The sequence below is a fragment of the Mercenaria mercenaria genome, chromosome 9 (assembly GCF_021730395.1).
Source record: "Mercenaria mercenaria strain notata chromosome 9, MADL_Memer_1, whole genome shotgun sequence".
Taxonomy (NCBI): Eukaryota; Metazoa; Mollusca; class Bivalvia; order Venerida; family Veneridae; genus Mercenaria; species Mercenaria mercenaria.
In genome coordinates this window covers 5,953,068-5,978,045 of record NC_069369.1, presented here as the reverse complement: position 1 = coordinate 5,978,045, position 24,978 = coordinate 5,953,068, and the positions used below count along the sequence as shown (strand labels likewise).

The 24,978-nt window shown below is 35.6% G+C and overlaps 1 protein-coding gene across 1 annotated transcript; it reads left to right on the top strand.

Moving 5' to 3' along the window:
- Positions 1-940: 940 nt before the first annotated feature.
- On the top strand, positions 941-23,542 carry LOC123546402 (receptor expression-enhancing protein 2-like). The gene is made up of 5 exons (XM_053550749.1): positions 941-1,075; positions 17,567-17,639; positions 18,059-18,135; positions 18,803-18,923; positions 23,396-23,542. Exons 1-5 carry the CDS (start codon positions 1,044-1,046, stop codon positions 23,525-23,527), a joined length of 435 nt encoding a protein of 144 aa, XP_053406724.1. The 5' UTR covers positions 941-1,043; the 3' UTR covers positions 23,528-23,542.
- Positions 23,543-24,978: the final 1,436 nt, after the last annotated feature.

Here is a 24,978-nt window from a genome sequence, read left to right as displayed (position 1 = left end):
GTATAATGTGCTCCATGCGCTTTGATGAGATGCAGGTCAAATATTTGTCGGTAATTGCTAGGTTTAGCCTTAGGCCATTTGCAATCAAGAGGGACAAAGCCTGTGTAGAGTGATAGGTTATGATTTCGCACATCATTTAAAAGAAGAAAAGAAATATCAATGAATTAAAAAGAGTATTAAGAAAAAGTAAACATTATAGGGGGTGTTTTACAGGATAGGGTTGTCGAGGTTCATCTTAATTCTAATCCGAACTTGGGATGTTTTGACCAAATTGTGGGGAAGGGGTATTTTGACTCGGGGTGTTTTGAAAAGGGGACGTTTTTGACCTGATACCAGAACCCAGTACAGACCTTTGTGCAAAATTTTTCAACATCAGAAAGGTAAAGCTAACTTCCTCAAATTTTCAGTTTAAAAGGTAAGAAAACGCTATTCCTAAATATTTTATCTTCTTTCTGATGTTTTTTAACTATAGCATTTTTTCTTAGAATGGTTAAAATGTAAAACATCAAACGTTGGTGAACAGGATAAAATTTGTATGGACCCTTTCTTGAAGTGACACTGTATTTGTTTTATGACAACATAGCTTCAACTTCAACTTCCAAGGGGTACTCGACAACATCCACTACGTAGACATCTTGATCAGCATTAATCGTCCTCTCATCTCTTAAATAGAGATTATCTTAGATTATTTAATCCTGTTCTGTTTGCCTGTCTCTCCGTCTGTCTATGTCATCAACAAATATCTGTGTCGAATATGGAGATCTATGTTTTGCACACATGCAGCTCCAACTTTTCAAACGTTGTATTGTCTCTCATATAAGATAATATCGCTTTCATTTAATAATTATGCAAAAGTTAAACAATGAATAGATGACAAAGCGGCTATCGATCAATAACGTAACGTGATGGTTTTTAACTGTGCCAGTGCGTGTCAGAAAAGTCACATGATCCATTCGTCATAAAATGGCTGCCAGTTGAATTTGAAATTTTAGTTGAAACGACGTAAAAAGACTGGCAGTTGCTTTTGAAGAGCCGATTCAAAGATGGTATCCGCAATTCTTTCAAGAGTAGTTATGTAAGTATTATTTTAGATTGTGAGTTTTTTCAGGAGTTGACTGTATTTTATGCTAAAAAAGATAGTTGCTAAGATTTTGTTTGTATAAATGCGTTTCCCCACCCACTTAGCGAGAAACTATATTTATTTCGGCGTAAATAAAATGCCATTATGTAAGGCAAAATAGGCTGCAATTTTGTTATTTTTGTTTTGAAGTGGCTGTGTGTTTGGTTACTGGATAATCCTAAAAATGTTGAAGAGCTACAGGAAGTTTACAAAAAGGAATGCAAGCTTACTGATCACTAGCTAAAAATAAATTTTCAGCTCAGAGATGTTTATATGCTGTTACGGATCTCTGAGCTAAAACAAATCCCATACTGAAACCTAACCAGAAATCGTGCCAGAAGTGCGAGTCAAATCTTCCTCCTAACTGAAGGACCTATTTTGAAATAATTTTTAGGGGTGTAAGGATACATCGAAATATCAGTGCATTGCGATACTGAGTGTCCTAATATGAAAAAGGCAAAGCCTCTGAGCGAGCGTAGCTTAAACTGCAAAGAAACTATCCACTGCTTAAAACAATTCCGAGAACCTATTCACTTGAAAAGAAACATAAATTTAATGTCATTATACCTGTAACAGCGAATATCATACGTTGCAAAATTTATGGAAAGCCGGTGTCACTGTAACGTCATTACCTGTTTGTGGCGTTCTTATGGCTTTATGCTAATTTATGACATTTTATCCCATTTTCTGGCCAATGCTTGATCTTTTAAAAGAAAATCATATTTTTTTCTACCAACTGGAAATCTTTCTTGCATTATTTTTGAGTGATGGATAATATTCAGCAATCAAATGAAGTTCTGTATTCACTGCCAACAAAGCATTTCCTGTGAGCACCTGTCCTCTAGGGACACACACTTTGTAAATAAAAGCAAAATTGAAATTATTTCCATAACATAACTTTTTTAAAAATAAAGACACCTAATGAACATAGAGATTGTAACTGAAATATAAAATTAAAAAAAAACAAAAACAATTTTCCCGACTTTGACGGAAGTAGAACAAAATGGCGGCACCAAAAATGGCGGCGCCCAGACGAGAGGAAAATTTTTCAGCTACGTCACTTTGCCCCATTCGGCACACCTTTGTTATATTCGCCTACACATTGCCGTAAGGCGAGCTATGTGCTCCCAATTGCGCTTTGCGCAATTGCTCGCGAGCTATGCTCGCTAATAGTATGCATCAATAGAAAAGTCACGATCCAATAACAATCGCCGATAGTTCCTTCAACAATTGATAGTTTCGATATTTTTGAAATTTTAGTCAAATACAGAAATAGTTCATAATTTATAAACCAAGAAACAGAGCCTCATTTGCGCCTCAATAATGTTTACGTCTCCATTACAATAATTACCCTCACAGAATTAAACTACCATAAAGGACTGGGAAGTCTGGGAGATGATTAATAAATTTAGTTTCTTAGAAACGTTGATTAAACATATTTAAATAACCTGTTAATCTTAAATGAGAAAAAGTACTTTGGACATAAAGAAAGTAGGCTACTTGTATGATATAGCAAACTGTTCGGTAGAGCCCTTCATTTAGTGCTGGTACACCTTAGCCCAATCCGTCAATTTTCAACTTTTTCGATGCTTTGGGTTATCAAACACGTTGACATTCGCAACAAAATTGTCGATTCGTTTGAGTATACCTTGCATAGGTTTATTGTTTACTTGTTGTTTCAAAACCAAGGAAGGCAAGAAATAGAAAAAATGTTAAAAATATTTAATGTTAGATTTATTTCTGTCCATTTCAGTTATACAAACATCTCAATGTGTATTAACAACAATTATAAACAGTGCTGTGTCTTACACTGTGTAATAATGCCAGTTGGTAGTTTTACTGTATAAAACATGGTGGCCAATAACTATTGCAATAGTATTGCAGTAGTAACCTGCAATAGAGTAGTATCACAATAGTTTTTCAGCAATAGAATAGTATCGCAATAGTTTTTCAGCAATATCAATAGTATTGCAATAGTCAAAAATGGCCTCAATAGTCACCCCTAATAATTTTACACAAATTGTCCTTTAGTCCAACTAAATGTACGTGAGCCACGATATTGTGATAATTTTTGCATAGGTCAATATCTTTCCTCCACGTACAACATAGACAGTGCGACGATTTCTGAGCGGAAGGCTCAGCACAGAAAAGGTGATTTTTAAATCGCATTCTAACTATTAAAAAACACAAATATTAGTGAAATTTAATGATACCTGGAAAGAATATTCATTTTTTCCTTCAATTCAAATGATGTTTATATGAATAAACAGCAAAACACGAGTTTGTCACTGTTTTAAATAACACACCCTTAAGTTTACACAAATTTTACATGGCTCCGATTCATGTCACGTGATCGATAACGACCAACCACACTGTCAGCGTGTACTGAGTGAAATGGCAGACGTGTAAATAAGCAAGGTAGCCAAACAGAAGCATATAGTGTTTACGCTTTATTAACGTGTTTTACTGTTATGTTTAAACCATAAAACGATTCATTTTGATTTTGTTTTACGATTTCATTGTGTAAATATATTGCCTGATGTGTTTTTACCTAAATCTAATTTCAACACGGGAAAGGTCGTTATTAGGGTTGGATACCGGTTCCCGGTATCTGTGCAATACCTAATAATCACTTCGAAAAGTACTGGTATATACCGTTTCGTAAAAGAACCGGTGCCGATTTCGGTATTTCCATAAAAGTAAAAACAAAATTCTTACAAAATCTGCGGCAAAATGAAGCAGAAATTTAAGCAAATATCGTAATAACACGATCAACATTGTTTACTGTGATACCGCTCCGAGTAACCTCCCTTGAATTAACATGGAGAGCTAACCGTGCGAATAGTTTCGTATGCTAAATATTACCTGAAATACTTCTTTTCCCGTCGTTTTAAACAACGCAAACCAATACTTAATTTCAAAATATACGACAGTATTTTTCTTTGTAGTATTCTTTTAAAACCAATGAAAAAAATGATGTAAATAAAAAGTTATGAGACTAAACTGTAACTTAGAAAACAAATAAATCGGCTTTCGCGAATCATAAGAAATATGTTATTGTTGGAATGTTGGCTGTTTCAAGTGTTTTGAAGGTTGTTGTTCAGTTAAAAATGTGTTGCAAAAGTTTTGCACTTTAAAAACATTACTAGTCAACCTGGTCGAAGATTATCATGAGTGAAAATGAGTCTGACTTGTTAGAGGGGTAACTTGAAAGCTAATAAGTGTTCAGTTTACCAGTTCTAGACAGTGCTGAGCTTTAAAAGCATTACTACAGTGAATTTTCTCATAGATTTAAATTGCATAGAGAGCGAGGTATCTACTCTAAAGTTTTATTTTGGAAAACTAGTCTGTAAGATATGTTTATTTTTTACTCTTTCATAATCTAATACAACATTCCATTAACAGACTTAAAATGTTTATTTATCACAGCAAATTTTCATGTATATCTACTTATATAGGTGTATATAATACTAACCAAACCATTGCTTATGTAATGTACTACAAAGCATGGTATCAGTATCGGTATCGTTAAAAATACCGTATCGTTTTGTTGGTATCGGTATCGGACCGCTTCGTCCTTAACGATATCCAACCCTAGGACTCGTTATTGGTTTTGACGTAAAGAGAGGGATCACGAAAATATCTCAGTTCTAATAACTTTTGACGTCAAATTATTTGAACTAGTTGTCATGTCACCCTCTACCAATATTGTTCAAATTATTTTGATTTGCCAGCCAAGAGGCGTGGTCACTTTTCTCTGTATGTATATAGTGGAAACTTAAAAATTCTTCTTGTGTGAAACTGCTGGCCCACACTACTTTGCATTTTTTTCAAAATTGTGCCCGTTTTTGGACTTGGCAGTTTTTGGTTAAGTTTTTGTATGTAAGCTGGTATCTCAGTATCCACTAATGGGAAAGGATTTAAACTTCATACACTTGTTTTCTGTTATAATATGACATGCAGTGCAAAGGTTTAATAATTCTATTTTGCATTTTTACAAAATTATACCCATTTTTAGCTCACATGAGCAGTGCTCAGGTGAGTTATTGTGATCGCTCTATGTCTGGCGTCTGTCTTCTGACGTCTATCAACATTTATCTTGTGTAAAGTTCAAAAATGGGTCATCTGGGGTCAAAAACTAGGTCACTAGATCAAATCAAAGAAAAACCTTGTGCATGTGATAGAGGCTAAATTTTTCACTCGATCTTTATAAATTTTTGTCAGAATGATTATCTTGATAAAATCTAGGCCAAATTTGAAAATGGGTCATTTGGGGTCAAAAACTAGGTCACTAGGTCAAATCAAAGAAAAACCTTGTGTATGTGATAGAGGCTGTATTTTCAATTGATCTTCATGAAATCAAGCCAGAATGATTGCCTTGATGAAATCTAGGTTGAGTTCGAATATGGGTCATCTGGGGTCAAATTCTAGGTCACTAGGTCATATCAAAGAAAATACTTTTTTAAACTAAAGAGACCACATTTTTGGTGCAATCCTAATGAAAATTGGCCAGAATATTTGTTTCCATGAAATCACGAGGTCAAACATGTTTACACTGTTATGGTGTGTTTCTCAGGTGAGTGGCCTAGGACCATCTTAGCCCTCTTGTTCAACTTAGCAGTTCTTGCTTAAAAATCTTTTATGTAAGCTGGTATCTAAGTACCATCTTATGGGAATGGATTGAAACTTTACACACTTGTCCACCGTCATGAGCTGATAAGCACTGTGCAGGTTCCATAACCCTGTTTCCCTTTCTTACAAAATTATGCCCCTTTTTCGACTTCTGTATTCTTTCAATGGACAAGACTGTTGAATAATCGAGCGTTGCTGTCCTCCGACAGCTCTTGTTTATTTTATTTCCAGTAGTGACTGTTATTAAAATCCATGTCTTAAATACTGAAGAAAATATTAAGTTTATTATTTTCATTCAGCAGTCCCGAGAAAAAACAACAAAACATTCCGATTACGGCGTACAAATTGCTATTACTTATCTGTCGAATTTGCGATCGTATTTTTCCTGGGATTAAAGAATGACAGATTATTCTGTTTGCTGTGACTTACCATATATTTAAAACAACAGGAAAATACAAGAACAAACTTTTGAAATCATCTCCCGTCCCGAGATAAAATATAGTCTGCTCTTTGTAATACAATTCTCAGTAATCGTATTGATTACCGGACTTCTAGCCTGCCCTGTACGGGTTGTCTAGAGGTCCGGCAACCGGACCTCTAGACTCCGGGTCTAGAGGTCCGGTACCCCTAGTCACTTCCTTTATTTATAACTGTCATGTTTACGAATGGGATAGAAATATCTGTTCCAGTGGTACCTGCGCATGTGGATGAATTCAGTTCGTAAACACATGACTGAAATTCTTACTTGCATATCGTAATAAAATATTCGTATATTTATTATACCAGATTTATATAGGAGAGATTGTGTTTGTATACAAATTCGTTGTATTTTCTATTTTTAGAACTGATAAGACAAAGGTCGGGTGGGCAGATGCCGAGCGTCCATGTTTTTTTGTAAACAGTGATGTTTTTCTAACGGCTTAAACTTTCAAATGCAGCCGCACAGGGCGCATAATTGATAAATTCATCCTCTACTAGTACAGACACAGAGCGATCTGACCAGAGGGACAGAGTGAGACAAAGCCCCCATGACAGAGAGATCAGAAATCAGATACAGGCTTGTCCGGCTAACTTAGCCTAGCTCGTTGCGAATACACAGCCTGGTTCTTTAACGTGCCCAGTGTATAGCACTGATACACGCAAGGATTGCCTGGGTTCCTGACCAGTACACCTCTAGTTGGGTGGGAAACACTGAAAAGCATTTCTGAAAATTCCCGAGTAGCTCCCGGGGATCGAACCCCCGACCTCACTGAGTCAGGATTGGAAGGCCAGTGTGCAAACCACTGAGCTATCCGCCACCTTGTATATATATATAAGCTTCTTTATTTTTCTTGCATACGGTACTGTATTTTACATATAATAGAATAAATATTTAGTAAATAGGAATACTTTCTATGTAGCACTCTTCCTTATAGTAGAGTAAAGTGCAGGAAATTAAAGTCTGTAAGCAGAAGTGACATCATGAGGTTTTAGTGATGCACAATAAAAAAATTCCACTTCAGTTTTATCATTCTTAACGTAACAATATGTTCTTACCATAAAAAAAACATAGTTTGAATCGAGAAATATACTGTAAGGAACAGAGAGAAACTATCAAGGTACCTGATATTTATGTTTTACATAAACAATATATAATCATTGCATGAATTGCTAGTTGTCATTAACGGCACAAGAGTCGTCTAGCATGGTGGGCGCCAGATGGTTTTGCTGGCATGGGTAAAATCGCTGGAAATGCCAGTCTGGTGCGCAAGAAAGCTTTATCTGTTAAAAAGTTAAAGTAGTTAAACCTGGTGATTGTAAGCAATTTATCTGTCAAAAGTAAGATACATCGTATTCACAAAATTGAAGAGTAATTGTCAAGGGAAGTAATTTGTTTAGAAACAAGTGTGCACATTTAATAGGGTAACTTTCAGTCTAAAGCCACACATAGTTTGAAACTAGGCAGTGGCTAGGTGTCTGGTAAACTTAATGTTTTCTTTAGTATGTGCTCATGAATAATTAAAATTGACGTTCTATTACATGTTTTTGTAAATATTTTACTTATAAATAGCTCTCACTCGGGTTGAAGGCATACTGAACATGCAATTTTAACAGCAATTTCCAGTAGTCATCGTTATTTACTCAAACAAGGTCTTGTAGTAAAATGAATTCAAAAACATATGAGCTCAATCCATGTTAAAATTAGGAAAGGAAACATTTTAATTCTTCAGTCTCGAAAAAAACACAAAATTGATAAATGCTTCGGATTACGGCGTACAACGTGCTAATTACTATCAATAATTTATTGAATTTGCCATTGTGTTTTTCTCAGGATTAAATAATTATAACTTTATACTTCTGTTTCCTGTCATTTACAATGTTTCTAAAACGATGAATAAAACGAGAGCAAACCTTCAAAATCATCTCCTGTTTCGATTTTAGACAAATTATAGTCTCCCAGAGCTGTAAATACCGTTCTCAGTGTTCATTTAAGAAATGAAATGATTTTTACGGTGTTCATGCGAAATGAACGACAGAATAGAATTGGCAAATTATAGGACTTATTTGAAATTTCATTATTGTCATTAGTTGGACTGAGACAATCAGGGTAGATAACTATGGACTGATTTATTTCAAATTACCTCCCTTTATTTCAAATTAAAATGGGTATATCTCCGTAACTAATGAAGATACTGATCTGAAATTTCATTTATGTCAACAGATGGACTTGGACAATCAGTGAAGATACATATTGACTGAATTTATGACAAATTACCTCCCTTTATTTTTTATCTAAATGAATACACCTTAGCAGCTTCTTATGAGATTAGTTTGAAACGTTATTTATATCTTCCATTGTAAGAAATAGTCATATTAGATAACTCTTGTTTGAACATTTATTGATATGAATACTTTACTAATATATTGTTTTATAGGCTTTTACTTGTTATATATCTTCTACATGCATATATATACCAATGCATGGTTACCTCCCCTGATTTTAATAAAAATGGATTTATCTCTGTAAACATTTATAGAACTCATTTGAAATTTCATTATTTTCTTTAGTTGGACTGAGGCAATCAGGGTAGATGGCTATGGACTGATTTTATGTCAAATTACCTCCCTTTGTTTCAGATTAAAATGGCTGTATCTCAGTAACCAATGAAGATACTGATTTGAAATGTCATTTGTGCCATCAAATGGACTCGGACAATCAGGGTAGATAACTTTTGACTGAATTTATGACAAATTACCTCCCTTTATTTTATGTAAACGAATATATATCAGCAGCATCTAATGAGATTGGTTTTAAATGTTATTTAAGTCTTCCAGGGTAAGGAATAGTCATAAAATGCAGCATTTGAACCTAAGACCCTCAAACTTGGTGTGGAAATTGGCCCTGACTAGGTCAAAAGGGACTGTTACAAGAAAATGTTTATCCTGATGATATTTAATGTGTATGCCTATGTGCTCTATGTCAAAACTTGATCATATCATTTTGAGCAATGGTACTTGGAGGGTGCATGGGGTTATGAAAGAGGCTGGCGCTTCTTAGTTCTGAAATATAAATATACAGTTGAAACTCGATATCTCAAATTTCAAGGGACCGTGCTTTATATTTCGAGATAACCACAAACAAGTATGACATCATCTTACTTTGATTATCGCCGCACCTTTGATATGTCAGCATCGCGGCTCTCTGGTTAGGCAAAAAACATGGGCAGGTGTTGTTAAAAACAAACCACATTCACAAAGGGATGTGTGAAATTTTATCGCATATTTTCCTTACTTCGACTTACCGAGTTTACAATGCACTTGAGTTTTACTGACGGGACTGAAAATCCCTTTCGACACATCCGGAGTCTCGGTAAGTCAAATTTTGAAGTAACCGGAGTTGAATTACATATATAAAGAAGGAAAGTTGACGGGACTTGAAAATTTCTTCGACTTAAGCGGAATTTCGAGGTAAGCGAGTTTGAGATACAGAGTTTCGACTGTACCTCTGTGCAATGGAACCTCCAAAAACCTATATTTAATAGCCTGTAATATTTAACCATTTCTGAGATATGAAGAGTCTTAATTTTGATCTATTTTGGGCGGTTAAAAATTCTTAAAATTGCATAAATTAGAGGTACTTTTAATTTTTAGCTCACCTGAGCACGAAGTGCTCAAAGGTGAGCTTTAGTGATCACCCTGTGTCCGGTGTCCGTCGTCGTCCGTCCGTCCGTCGTCAACAGTTTGACTGTTAACACTCTAGAGGTCACATTTTTGGCCCAATCTTAAAGGTCCAATACTAAGGAAAGTGAACATTTTAATTTCTTTTAAAAAGCACAGAAACTATTTCATTTTATTGGAAAATGAAAGTTGGTATGAAGAAATTCGAAATAAATCGCAGTATATGTACAATTATTTTTCTATGAAGTATGAAGAAAGTTAAAAAGACCTGGGGGGTCATTCTGTCGATTCATTGAAATTTCAACATGATACACATACATTTCTTTGAGTTCCAAAGACCTTCTGTAAATTTTGACCTGCCAATCTTCATTATTTAGTGTCTTGCAGAAGTCTATGCACTGGCTATGAAAAAAATGGCCAACTCACTTTCCCTTAGTAATGGACCTTTAATTAAACTTGGTCAGAATCTTACCCTCCATAAAACCTGGTCGAGTTCGATATTGGGTCATCTGGGATCAAAAACTAGGTCACCAGGTCAAATCAAAGGAAAAGCTTGTTAACACTCTAGAGGTCACAATTTTGACCCAATCTTAATGAAACTTGGTCAGAATGTTACCCGCCATAAAGTCTTGGACGAGTTCGATATTGGGTCATCTGGGGTCAAAAACTAGGTCACCAGGTCAAATCAAAGGAAAAGCTTGTTAACACTCTAGAGGTCACATTTTTGGCCCAATCTTCATGAAACTTAGTCAGAATGTTACCCTTAATAAAATCTTGGACGAGTTCGATATTGGGTCACCTGGGGTCAAAAACTAGGTCAACAGGTCAAATCAAAGGAAAAGCTTGTTAACACGGTAGAGGCCACATTTATGACTATATCTTCATGAAACTTGGTCAGAATGTTAATATTGATCATCTTAAGGTCCAGTTTGAATCTGGGTCATGTAGGATTAAAAACTACGTCACCTGGTCAAATCAAAGGAAAAGCTAGTTAACACTGTAGAGGCCACATTTATGACCATATTTTAATGAAACTTGGTCAGAATGTTTATCTTGATGCTCTTTAGGTCAAGTTTAAATCTGGGTCAGCTGGGTTCAAAAACTAGGTCACTAGGTTAAATCAAAGGAAAAGCTTGTTAACACTCTAGAGGCCACATTTATGACTATATCTTCATGAAACTTAGTCAGAATATTAAACTTGATGATCTTTAGGTCAAGTTCGAATCTGGGTCATGTTGGGTCAAGAATTAGGTCATGGGGCAAATCAAAGGAAAAGCTTGTTAACACTCTAGAGGCCACATTTACGACTGTATCTTCATGAAACTTAGTCAGAATGTTAAACTTGATGATCTTTAGGTCAAGTTTGAATCTGGGTCATGTTGGGTCAAAAACTAGGTCACGGGGTCAAATCAAAAGAAAAGCTAGTTAACACTGTAGAGGCCACATTTATGAACATATCTTGATGAAACTTGGTCAGAATGTTAATCTTGATGATCTTTAGGTCAGTAGGTCAGGTGAGCGATACAGGGCCTTCATGGCCCTCTTGTTTATCTTTCCCCTTTAGGAGCCTCACTTACAGGTCTATTTTTACAAAATTTATTGAAAATTACTACACGTAACCTTGGTACATATCAAGAATGAAAAATTGTGGTGCTCTTAACAGCTATTAAGTCAATATTGTGTTGTTTTACATCAAAATTGTTGTCATTTAGAAGTGAAATAAACCTATTCTGTTACCAGTATTAATTTAATCACTGTTTTATTTCTTTGCATTTCCAACAAAATATTAGTAACTTTCATTAGAATTTCTAATATATATCTAAAATGGAGTTAAAAATGACCAATGTTCACACTGTGTCAGAATAGAAAACTGTATATAGCCGATTGGCTTGTGGTAGCTAGCAAGATGACACACAACATATGTCAACAACTTTGTGACTGACGACATTTCCAAGAAGCTGTACTAGGGTTGCCACTTGATCTTACCTTGAAAATTTATGGAAAAATGTTGTTTTTTTCCAAGGTCAGTGAATTTTCAGGGAAATCTTGATAATGGTTGGTGAAAAATGAAATTCTGGGTCGATGTTTGAAATGTTCAGTGGCTACGGCAGTCTTCAAGCTATGTTTATAGGGAACTAATTCTACTGACTTTCGTCGTGAAGGAACAAAAATCGGGATCGATCCCTCTACGGTGACATGTATATCATATACCGAATAAGATATAATACTATCAATTTAAAAAATGTGTACTTCCGGCACATGCACAGAGCGTCTGACTTCGGATTTTTTTTAAGAATTCGCCTTTTCCTTGTGCCTAATAAGCATCCACATAACTTGTCTGAACTGCAATGTTTTGCACATCAGTACAAATATGTGCAGTGTTATTTTTATTCCAAAATCTACCTTTAAAATGATATGGAAATGATCCCTCTATGGCAACATGCGATATACCGAATGAGATATTTACTATGTGTCCTTCCGTGCTGTCATCAGACAGCTCTTTTCAAATCTTATGGGATGAGTTGAAGTCGGATTGATTCCCGATTGAGGCAGTGCCTTATTTCATATTTTTTCCAAACATATTTTGGTGTAATTGTGTATAAACATAATTTAAATGTGTATGAATCAATTTTATGATAAATTTTGAAGACTGAAAGGCTTTGCAACCGTTGCCTACAGGGCAGACTAATCCTATACTTTTGTAGGGGTGTCGGGCATGCAGCCGCAGCCCCAGTGCTTTCATGCACTCAGTACTTGCCATACGGAGTGTGTAAACATGAAAACCATCTCATCTCATACAGAATGTATTCTAGCAGTGAACAATGTGATTTAATCACGCCTACATGAATTTGCGCAAAAAAAGGGAAAATTTGGATCTATTAATTTACTTTGGACTTCTTTCTGCTACACTATCATAGTATGGAAGCACATTTTTTACCAAATTCTTGACCTTATTCTTAAAACATTTCTATTAAATGGCTAAAATGTGAAAATTACACCTTGTGATCTTATTGGCCCATACTGTTGAACAAATAACGGAAATTAATAAGACAAACAATGTTAAACATACGAAATATTTTGCAAGTCACAATTTTTTTTACTGCATTGTTTTAAAACTTTTTACGATGCTGGCTTTGTTAAAGTAAAAAAGTGCAGCTATTTATGATAGGTCTACCTATGATTTGCTGTAATATGGCGACAAAACATGATTTGAAACTAACAGAAGATAAGTTCACCTTGCAAATCAAATGAACATGTGGGTGGCTTTCAAAATAATGAAGCAAAAATGTGACCTAGGGGTTGAAAATAATCTTATGGTGGTCACCTATTTTATATGACAGCGAATACTTTGAATTCTATAACTTTGAAAAAGTGTTGAGAAAAACGAATAAGAAAATATTTCAGCCTTTAATTCGAAAGTTCAGTGAATTGACCTCATTGACCAGATTGTTAAGGTCACTGACTTCGAATCACTTGCGTCTTGCCGATGTTGGTTCGAAACCTCACTTGAGGTGTGGAATTCTTCATGTGAGGAAGTCATCCAGCAGGCTTACAGAAAGTCAGTTAATTGTTCTATCCAGGTACCCACCTATGTCTGGAACAGTGCTCATAGGGGCACCTTGGATCTTCCTGCATCCTTAAAAGCTGGAAAAATTGTTGCCATAATGACCTAAATTCTGTTAATGGGACCATTAACCCAACTAAAACAAAATATTCAAGATAGAGTAACAGTACTTGTCAAAAATTTCTCTTTTTTTCCATATTTTATAGGTTTCTTCAAATTCACATTAAAGGATAAGGAAAGCCTGACAATATGTTAATTTTATATGAAAGCCATCCTCAAGACTTTCATAACGTTGAAAGAATTTTTAAAATCGGACCACTGTTGAAAAAGAAATGGCAGATTAAAATTTAAGAAAATGGCTGATCAGGGAGGCAGCCATTTAAGTGTGTTTATGACGTCATTTACACACTGTGAATTCTTTATTTAGCGAATAACCTTTTAAATAGATTAGTTTTCATATGTTTCTTGAGTGTAAGATGTAAAACATGATAATTTCTTTCATTATAGCTGGAAAAAGTAGAGAAAATATTTTACAGAAAAAAAGTAAATACTGTTCAAATGTGCATCTAAAAATTTAATAAAACCGCCATTTTGTTTTTGTTGCCATGGAAACAAAATGGCCACCAATTTGACCAAATATATTTAAATGCTCATAACTTTCTCATTTTTACTCCCATTTTGAAATTTTTTTCACTTTAAATGATTTAAGAAATCCCAGCTGACGAAATTAACAATAGTATAATGTTGCTTTTCCCTTTATAAGTGTTTTCAGAGATATTGCAGGACAGTGCGATTGGCAGAAGGCTAAACTTATATTCTCTCCATAACATAACCAAAAATATCCATTTGTTATAAATAGCAGACGGATAGCTTCACTATATTCCCATCCACATTTCTTATATGGGCTCTGTTATAGAAGTTATTAAAACTATTCTTCCTATATACCTGTTTTACTGTTTATCTAAAATGATTCAGCCCGCCCGCTTAGCTCAATAGGGAGAGTGTTGGTCTACGAATCGCGGGGTTGCGAGTTCTATCCTCGGGCGGGGCGTATATTCTCCGTGACAATTTGATAAAAAACATTGTGTCTAAAATCATTCGTCCTCCACCTCTGATAATTCATGTGGGGAAGTTGGCAGTTACTTGCGAAGAACAGGTTTGTACTGGTACAGAATCCAGGAACACTGGCTAGTTAACTGCCCGCCGTTACATGACTGAAATACTGTTGAAAAAACGGTGTTAAACACAAAACAAACAAAATAAAATGATCCATTTGAAGTAAAAAAAAAAAAAAAGTACGCAACATGCTACATTGGACATTACACATCTAATGATCTATGTTGGTAAGTAGAAGTACTGTGGAATCTTCTTTGACCCCTTTTTCCATTGAACAAGTACTACTGTTACCAAAGGCAGAGGCTAGCAAAACTTGCAGACTGACTTTTGCAAGACAGCTGTCCATTGCTTTGTTATACTTCCCTCTATCCACAAATATAGCAAAGTTTTCCATTTGATGTATGGAATTTCGACCAAATTTGACTGGAATTTTCTGTATGAGTTGAAGCAAGGGCAATGTTCCTAATTGGTAGTAAGGATTTCTTCAAACAGAAATTACTTTATGAAATGAAATCAGGTTTTTCTGGATGTCTATAACTTTTATTATTACCATTTACCTTGACATGAGTACCAGTGAGTTGATTCCCTTATAACTTGAAATTCATTTCCTTCAAAAACTTTTCTCCAGAATGACTTGAAAGAGTTTCGCACAGTTTGACTGGAGCCCGGAAACATCCACTAGTGGAAGGGATGATTTCCTTGCCTGTCTGGGGCCAATTGGTTGGGCCCAGTGATTTATAAAGTAACTCCTGTCAGCCAGTTGATGAAGTTCCAGATAATTCAACTGGAAGCATTCACTAGTTGCACTGTACTGCCAGGAGGGTCTCTAAACTATACAGCTGATCGCTACATTGTAGTCAGTATACAAATAAATCCTGAAAAGTTTGGACCCATTCTGACAAACCTGTAATGAATGATGTTCATGCTGATGTTGGAATAAAGAGACAACTTATTCTTGATCAAGACTCTGGTCTTAACTTAACTGCATTCTCATTTTGTTGAAAGTTTCACCTTTTCTACATAACAGCTTGCTATGATTTCAGATAAAGATTTGCTTATGGGAATTTATCCAAACAAAAAAAATGGTTTTTATCCATCCACATGTCATGTGAGGAAAATATCTTAATTGCCCTATGATTGATTAAATCCATTACATATGGATTAAGGTTGATATAGTACAGCCTTGTGTTACAGTTAGGTATAAAGCTACATTGTTTCAGAGACAGTGCCTTTTTGTTGTTTTCATTGAACTTTCAAGACATTTTTTTTGTTGTTGCATTGATTGCATTATTTAGAGATTTTGACATGATTAAAACACTTCAGCTTCCTGTATCACTGGCCTTTTTAAAATAAAAATGAGTTATACAACAAGTAGAGAGACAGTCAGTCCTGTGTGAAAAGTATTTATAGCATTACAAAATAGAAAATGTTGCAAAATTTATCTTTGCTTTAAAGTAATACTTTAGGGCAATAATAATTATAATCCTTGCAGTATGCAAGAGTTATACCTATGCAGGTGTTTTTCCAAGTGGGGAGGGTGTGGTACCATTTTGAAAAAAAAAATCTGGTAAACACTGTACTGTAGTCAGTGCTGTGCTCTGTTTTGCGTAAATACAGGTAGCTCCTGCAAATCATATTGAGTGCAGTGTCCAACTTCAGCAGACTTCTACCTGAAATATTTTCTCAGGGAGCAGTCTCTGATTATCAATATATTCTCTAGTATAGTTCTGTGTGAATCAGAGATGCTTTTATTATTTCACAGACAATCTTTACATATGTTGTGATGAGTAGTTATATGTGTGCTAAACATATGTGTCTATCCTGTGATCAGTATTTGGTTGTATTATTGATACAATCTCTGGAAGATCAATGTGTATATGTAATTACTAGGGACTGCCTTGATCTGTTTTCTTCAAGAACACAGGTCATATTGTTATAGTAACAAGCTACTGGAATATTTCCAAGGATATGAATTTTCATAATTATATGAAATTAGTTCTTTATAAGACATGTGATTCTTAAATAGCTTGGATATTTTATATATGAATATTTGTAAAATCAGCAAAAGAGGTGCAAGTTTTGTGTGGACTAAGTATATAATTTATGATGTTGAGGGAGTGATCAAAATAGCTTGAATACCTGTTGAATGTGGAGATACATGCATGAAAACAGTTGTTTAGTGTATTGAGATGTTTTTATATTAGGGTAGCACAAAATCATATGAAAAATTCTTTGACTGAAACTTTGATACAAGATGCTAATTATTTGGTGTCATAAATTTTCTGCATAATTACCTGTGCATCGAATTGCACATACGTTGCATATGTAAATCAGCCACATGCATACATAAGTTGTGTATTTGTACTATTATTGTATACAGTATATGAATGAAAGTAGTGGGTGATATTGATGTAATGCTAGCATAAAGCAGTATGGATATATAGCAATGATTCATTACTTGAATGAACTACAGTTTATGTTGAAGAGCAAGATTTGTGAGATATCAAAAAAGTGAAGAAAGGAGAGGTTTCTCATTTCATGTGAGATAAATCACAGGATGTTAAAAGTCAGTAAGAAAACTTTTGCCCTGCATAATTTTGCGGACATTAAGCCGAATAAGGGAAAACTCAGTTCCTGGTGAAAGATGTTAGAATGGCTCATTCATTTGACATTTCATGGCTGGAGGATTAGGTAATTTTGTACCATAGGATATTTAACAACCAGTAATGTGAGATAACATGGACTATGACATTTGCTAGACATTTCTGGAGATGTTTTTGCTGGAGTCTTCGGTTTTGTTGGAGGCTACCTAAACGTGTCAAATTTGTCATAGTTTTGATACTGCTGGTAGTATATGTGGACCGGTATGATTCCGAGAACAGATTGTATATTGGGAGGGTCATACATCGTCATGCTGTAACCATTGTTTTGACCAGTCTACAGACTGTGTTACCTATAATGTATGTGTTTTGCAGACTGGTGTTCGGCACGCTGTACCCGGCCTATGCATCATATAAAGCTGTGAAGACAAAAAATGTGAAAGAATATGTAAGTACCATAATAAAGAAGAATTTTACCTGCTTGAATGGCCAGATTATTTTAGATGTACTCGTTACTCGTTATGGTTTCTATTATCATGTTTACCATTGTATTAATTATCATGTACATTATCTCAATAATTCTTCGTCATTACTTTATTTGCTTGCAATTTTCATGTTAAGTTTCAAACAGAAGGTTACTTTAATAGATCGTCTTACTTGCAAGAATAGATAAATTGTTTAAAAGCTTTTCAATTTCTGGGTGTACAGTTGTTGCGATCAAATGTTAAATTGATTCGCACAATTTTTGTGTTTGTTTACGCAGAATAAATCCCACTAGAATATTGTTAAGTTGAACACTTTTCACAAATTGTAGAGTTTCGTAACATTGTCTTGTAGAAATTGACAATTGTTACTGTTTGATTTCAGGTGAAATGGATGATGTATTGGATAGTCTTTGCTTTATTTTGTGCCGCTGAAACATTCGCAGATGTATTTTTGTCATGGTAGGTGCAACAACATTACTCTTCTTTACTTGAATATTCCGTCAATTGTCTGCATATTTGTTCGCTTTTGAATAAACTACAAGGTGTTAAAGATCTATACAGTAATTTTGTTCAGCTTGATATGTCAGCTCAGTTATATGCCGGCCCAAAGGTCATTCAGCCGTTTATCCCATGGGCCATTTCCTACAATTTCTTCATGAGAGTGACTGAGTCTTGTTTCTTGGGCTCTTAGAAGTTCTACCAGTCTTTTAATTTTATGTTAGAAACAGAAAAAGCAGCTATCCAAATAAAAGCATAACTACATAGATAGAATGTTACTACTTCCAATATTACACATGAACTTACACAGTTAATGTGTAATAAAGGGAGGTAATTACAATTCATGGATTCAGTATTTCCTGCTGTGTAAATCAATATTCAAATTTTTAGCAAAATAATGAGAAAAGAATGATCAAAATCAGGATTGTAGAAAAAAACAACAACTTCGATTTTCAAGACAAAAAATTGTGACAGCCATATTATAAACAAGGGCATTATGAGACTTTGTGTTACATAAAATGCTCATTTACATTATGTTACTTTCGAATTGAAAATGGCTGAAATTTTTTTTTTGAGCCAGTGTGACCCCCAAAGCACAATGACAAATACACAATATTTGTATTTTCAGGATTCCATTTTACTATGAAATAAAGATAATATTTGTGTTCTGGTTGTTGTCACCTGTCACTAGAGGGTCAAGCTTTATATATAGAAAATTTGTACATCCCAACCTTGCCAAAAGAGAAAAGGTGAGTTTGCTTTGAAATTTTATATTATATACATGTTCTGGGAAGCAGTTCTTCCAGATTTGTTAAATCTGTGTTTTGTAATAGTGGCCTTCATTACATATAATGTACGCAGAACATATAATGTATGCAGTGTGTCTGCGGAAGTCAAAACAAGGATTTGAAAGGAGTAAAATGTCCCAGATGCTTATGTAATTCAAAGTTAAAATGGCTTTTACAAAAACGGTTTTCTTGAAAAAAGTTACTGAAGAAAACTTCTTTATCAATGAAAAAAATTAAAGACCATCTTGATATTTAGTATAATGTTAAGTGTAGATTTTTATTGTTATTACGGGATTAGGGTGGCTACCTTGCCTGCTCTAAGTAGTCTGCAAGACCCAGAAGTCAAGGTATTTTCCAGGCAGTGTATGTTTTTTGATGCATCTGTTTTAAGAAAAACCACACATTTTGTGGAAAACAGAAGCTCCTGTCTGCTTACACTTATACATATGACCACTTACAGGCATAGTGGTATACTTTGGCCCTTCCCCAATTTTTGACTCAAGGAAACTGATTTTTCTTAGTAATTACAGTAGATAAAGGGAAAAATGAGAGAGCATGTAGATGTACTGATCAGGATTTGATGTGATGTCTATTGTTAATAAGGGGAAGAACTTTTTTATTATTGGTAGGTTTAGCTGGCCGGACCTCCATTAAGCCCACCCATCTTTGAGAATACTCCTATGCCAATGCCACTCTGCATTTTTCCTGAGTTAGGCAATCTCCTAACTAACTATACAATACAACAAAAAGACAACAGTTTTATGTTGTTATGTTGATCGTTTGACATCTACAGCTAGGCTATTGAGATATGGTAGGCAGGATGTGTCAGTCAATTTACACAGTTTGAATTATTTAGCTTTTTTTGATACTGATGTTTTATGTTGTACAGAAAATAAATCCGGATATATTACTTAACTTACCACTCAGGCTCCTGGCCCTTTTAGATCTGCAAGTCACATACCGATAATCCATATCTATTTCTTCTTTCCTTAGAATGTTTGTATGTGAAATTCAGAAGATATAACACAATGTATATATGTATATTGTAAAAAAAAAATAGCATCAGTTTTCTGTGAAAAAGTGACAGCTGTTTTCTGCAGTGTAAAACTTGTTTTTTGTTCAATAGGAAAACAAGATCTTAGATAGGATATGAAACACAATGTGTAATTTATTAAAATAATGGTTCTTGGAAGGAAGTGTACCTGGTGATGGATTTATTTCTAAGAAATGTGCTTGTACCTTGAGAGATTTGCTCATTTGTATCATAGTCACTTCATTACATGCTTGTATTTTTTACCAGTCTTGGTCTAGAATATTCCAGTTACATATTTATGTGTCCTCATGTCATTGGGAGATATATTGATTTTGTCTTGTCTGTCTGCCACAAAAGTTTATTCAGACTTTTCCTCTGAAACTACTAATAGGATTTCAATGAAACTTTGATATTCAGCCCGGTTATTTAAAATGTTTCAAATAGTGGAGATATTGCTGTCGAACTTTTGTTGGTTTTGGTGTCTGTGTCACAGAAGTTTTGTAAGCAGGCTTCTCTAACTTTGCTTGGCCTCGTGCTTTCATACTTCACATATATTATTCAACAAGTAATATAACTGGAGCTGTTATTTGGTAAAAATTATTCCTCTTTTTACGCCCCCGGCATCTACTGATGCGGGAGGCATATAGTGATAGTCCTGTCCGTCCGTCCATACGAGGTTAACCAAATGGGACTGTTTCGTCTAGCATCAATACCCCTTACTAGAATGACTTGATACTAATGCAGATGTAACCTGTGACCATTCCTCATCTTCAGACATCATCTGACCTCAGTTTGACCTTGAACTTGACCTCATTTTGGACTTAGGTTGCTTTATATGGGCCATCTCTTGGTTAACCAAATGGGACCATTTCGTCTAGCATCAATACCCCTTACTAGAATGACTTGATACTAATGCAGATGTAACTTGTGACCATTCCTCATCTTCAGACATCACCTGACCTTAGTTTGACCTTGAACTTGACCTCGTTTTGGACTTAGGTTGCTTTGTATCGACAAGGATGCCACCGGGGGCATCAAGCGTTTATTGAATGCAGCTTCTTGTTATGCCCCCGGCATCTACTGATGCCAGAGGCATATAGTGATTGTCCTGTCCGTTAGTTCGTCCGTCCATTCGTCCGTACAAGGTTAACCAAATGGGACCGTTTCGTCTAGCATCAATACCCCTTACTAGAATGACTTGATACTAATTCAGATGTAACCTGTGAACATTCCTCATCCTCAGACATCACCTGACCTCAGTTTGACCTTGACCTTGACCTCATTTTGGACTCAGGTTGCTTTATATAGGCCATCTCTTGGTTAACCAAATGGGACAGTTCCGTCTCGCATCAATACCGCTTACAAGAATGAATTGATACTAAACAGATGTAACCTGTGACCATTCCTCATCCTCAAACATTGCCTGACCTCAGTTTGACCTTGACCTCATTTTGGACTCGGTTTGCTTTATATGGGCCATCTCTTGGTTAACCAAATGGGACTGTTTTCATCTAGCATTAATACTGCTTACAAGAATTAATTGGTACTAATACAGATGAAACCTGTGACCATTCCTCATCTTCAAACATCACCTGACCCCAGTTTGACCTTGACCTCGTTTTGGACTTAGGTTGCTTTGTATCGACAAGGATGCCACCGGGGGCATTAAGCGTTTATTGAACGCAGCTCCTTGTTTACTTAGAGTTTCAGATTAAAGTTTTGAATGTAAGCATGTTTTCTCAAAAACTACTTGGCCAGATGCTTTCAAACTTCACAAATGCCTATCACATCAGCCATGGGGCAATTTACATAACTTTACCTGATATTTTGTCAAAATTAAGGTTAGTTTTGCATGTAAACAGGTCAGTTTGCATTTAGCCTGTTCTGATCGCTTGTAATGTTATTGTGCCCCCCCCACCCCAGTGAGTGGTGGGTGCATATAGATTTGCTCTCGTCCGTGCGTCCGTCCGAAGTTCGTGACGCGCCTAGCTCAAAAAGTATTTGATATAAATTGATGAAACCTTGCACGAGTCTTTATCATGATATGAACTTGTGCACCTCCTATTTTTCGTCTGGCTCCGCCGCCTAATTTTAGAGTTATGGCCCCTGAAATAGTCAAAAATGCACATTTTCACCTTGTGACACGCCTAGCTCAAAAAGTATTTGATATAGATTCATGAAACCTTGCATGAGTCTTAATCATGATATGAACTTGCGCAACTCCTAATTTTCATCTGGGTCCCCCCCCTATTTCTAGAGTTATGGCCCCTGAAATAGTCAAAAATGCACATTTTCACCTTGTGACACGCCTAGCTCAAAAACTATTTGATATAAATTGATGAAACCTTGCATGAGTCTTTATCATGATATGAACTTACGCACCTCCTACTTTTTGTCTGGCTCCGCCCCCTATTTTTAGAGTTATGGCCCCTGAAATAGTCAAAAATGCACATTTTCACCTTGTGACACGCTTAGCTCAAAAAGTATTTGATATAGATTCATGAAACCTTGCCTGAGTCTTAATCATGATATGAACTTGCACATCTCCTATCTTTAATCTGGGTCCGCACCCTATTTCCAGAGTTATGGCCCCTGAAATAGTAAAAAAATGCCTCACTCAGAAAGTATTTAATGTAAATTCATGAAACCTTGCATGAGTCTTTATCGTGATATGAACTTGCGCACATACTATTTTTCATCTGGGTCTGCCCTCTATTTCCAGAGTTATGGCCCCTGAAATAGTAAAAAAATGCACATTTTCACCTAATTAAGTGCCTCACGCAGAAAGTACTTAATGTAAATTGATGAAACCTTGCTTGAGTCTTTATCATAATGTGACCTTGCACACTTGGCATTCTTCTTGAGAATTTTAGCGTTAATTACAGAGTTATGGCCCTTGAAATAGCCAAAATAGTGGATTTTTTGTTTGTGATGCTCATAGCTCAAAAACTATATGGTATAGAATAATGAATCCTTTTCATAATTTTTTTTGAGGCTATACCCCATTAAGACTGCAAACATTTGTATTATTTCCCCTTATTTGTGACAAATGTACCAGAGGGGCAGGGAGTCCTACAGACACATTCTAGTTTTTAACTGACACAGTGCACTTGGTGTCTTTTAGGGGGAAGACTTTGGTGCGAAAAATGTAATATTTATTCTGGTTGCTTTGTATGCCATTGTGCACTTGTTGGGTCTCTTGTTTTAACTAATTATTGCATAACTTTATTATGTATCTCTCTTTATGCCAAGTTGTGAGTAATGAACATGTATTGATATTGTCAGCTCCATTTGGGGGCCAGTGATTATGAAATCAAAATTAAGTTGCAAAATCATAAATTGGTCTCGCATATAAATCACAGCTGTTGTATTTGATTCTGTTGTTATTGTTATGTTTCAGGAAATAGATGAGGCCATTGCTCAAGCCAGGACTAAGGGATATAGTACATTGATGACATTAGGTCATAGAGGTCTCACATATGCTACCAATGTTGTAGTTAACACAGCTATAAAAGTAAGTGATAGTGTTTAAATTTGACACCTGAACAAGTGTTCACTAAATACTTTGAAATACAGATTGTAAGTTTCAAATGTGTAAATTCTGTGACTTAGCTTGTAAAGTGTATCTATATTGCTACTGCTAAAAGTTACATTCCATTTTGCAGTTACAGGAGCAGTATTTTTACTAAGATATAACCCAATCTGCTAGATGTACTGGTAGATACATACAACAAGGAAAAAAAAAAATTTGAGAGTTGAAAATTTCAGTCTTTGAAAATTGATAATACTGTTACACGGCTATTAAACGCTAGCGCCACCACCAAATTGTGGTGATAAGGAAAAGAGCTATCGACATTTCCGTGGTGCAGCTATCGCCCGTTTCTACTGGTAAACACGTGAGTAAAATTTATATTTTATCTTATATTTTCATTGATAGAACTTTTTTCGAAAAACGGAGAATGTAGTTCCGTGTAAGAACACTTTTACTACAGGTTGGCTGTGATTTCATTAAAATAATATGCAAATTGTGGTGTCAGGAGCTTTTCTCCCAAATCTGACAGTGGCACATTTTCATATCGGCCAGTATTCGAATACCATTCCGATGAATAGACACACTGTAAGAACATACCTGCGCATGCAAATGGTGTAGAAATGATAAATAATTATATACGTACACACCATGAATAATAGAATCTCGGGTTAGAAGAAATATACCAGGATTTTAAAAAGTGGTGGTGCTATAACTCTAGTGATGGCGCTATACAGTAGTGGTGGCGCTGTTACGGCATCTAATAATACGAACTGCTGACGCATCACAAAACAAACACCAACATTCTCTAATTGATAATTTTCCTGCAAGGATTTATTATGTCTCCCCCAGGAGACATATTGTTTTTGCCCTGTCCGTCCGTCCGTCCTTCCGTCCGTCCGTCCGTACGTCACACTTCATTTCCGAGCAATAACTGGAGAACCATTTGACCTAGAACCTTCAAACTTCATAGGGTTGTAGGGCTGCTGGAGTAGACGACCCCTATTGTTTTTGGGGTCACTCAGTCAAAGGTCAAGGTCACAGGGACCTGAACATTGAAAACCATTTCCGATCAATAACTAGAGAACCACTTGACCCAGAATGTTCAAACTTCATAGGATGATTGGTCATGAAGAGTAGATGACCCCTATTGATTTTGGGGTCACTCTGTCAAAGGTCAAGGTCACAGGGGCCTGAACATTGAAAACCATTTCCAATCAATAACTAGAGAACCACTTGACCCAGAATGTTGAAACTTCATAGGATGATTGTTCATGAAGAGTAGATGACCCCTATTGATTTTGGGGTCACTCCATCAAAGTTCAAGGTCACAGGGGCCTGAACATGGAAAACCATTTCCGATCAATAACTAGAGAACCACTTGACCCAGAATGTTGAAACTTCATAGGATGATTGGTCATGAAGAGTAGATGACCCCTATTGATTTTGGGGTC

Coding starts and splice junctions, on each gene's coding strand:
- LOC123546402 (XM_053550749.1), top strand. CDS start 1,044: ATGGTATCCGCAATTCTTTCAAGAGTAGTTAT. Junction 17,640..18,058: donor CAAAAAATGTGAAAGAATAT/GTAAGTACCATA, acceptor GTTTGATTTCAG/GTGAAATGGATGATGTATTG. Junction 18,136..18,802: donor GCAGATGTATTTTTGTCATG/GTAGGTGCAACA, acceptor TTGTATTTTCAG/GATTCCATTTTACTATGAAA.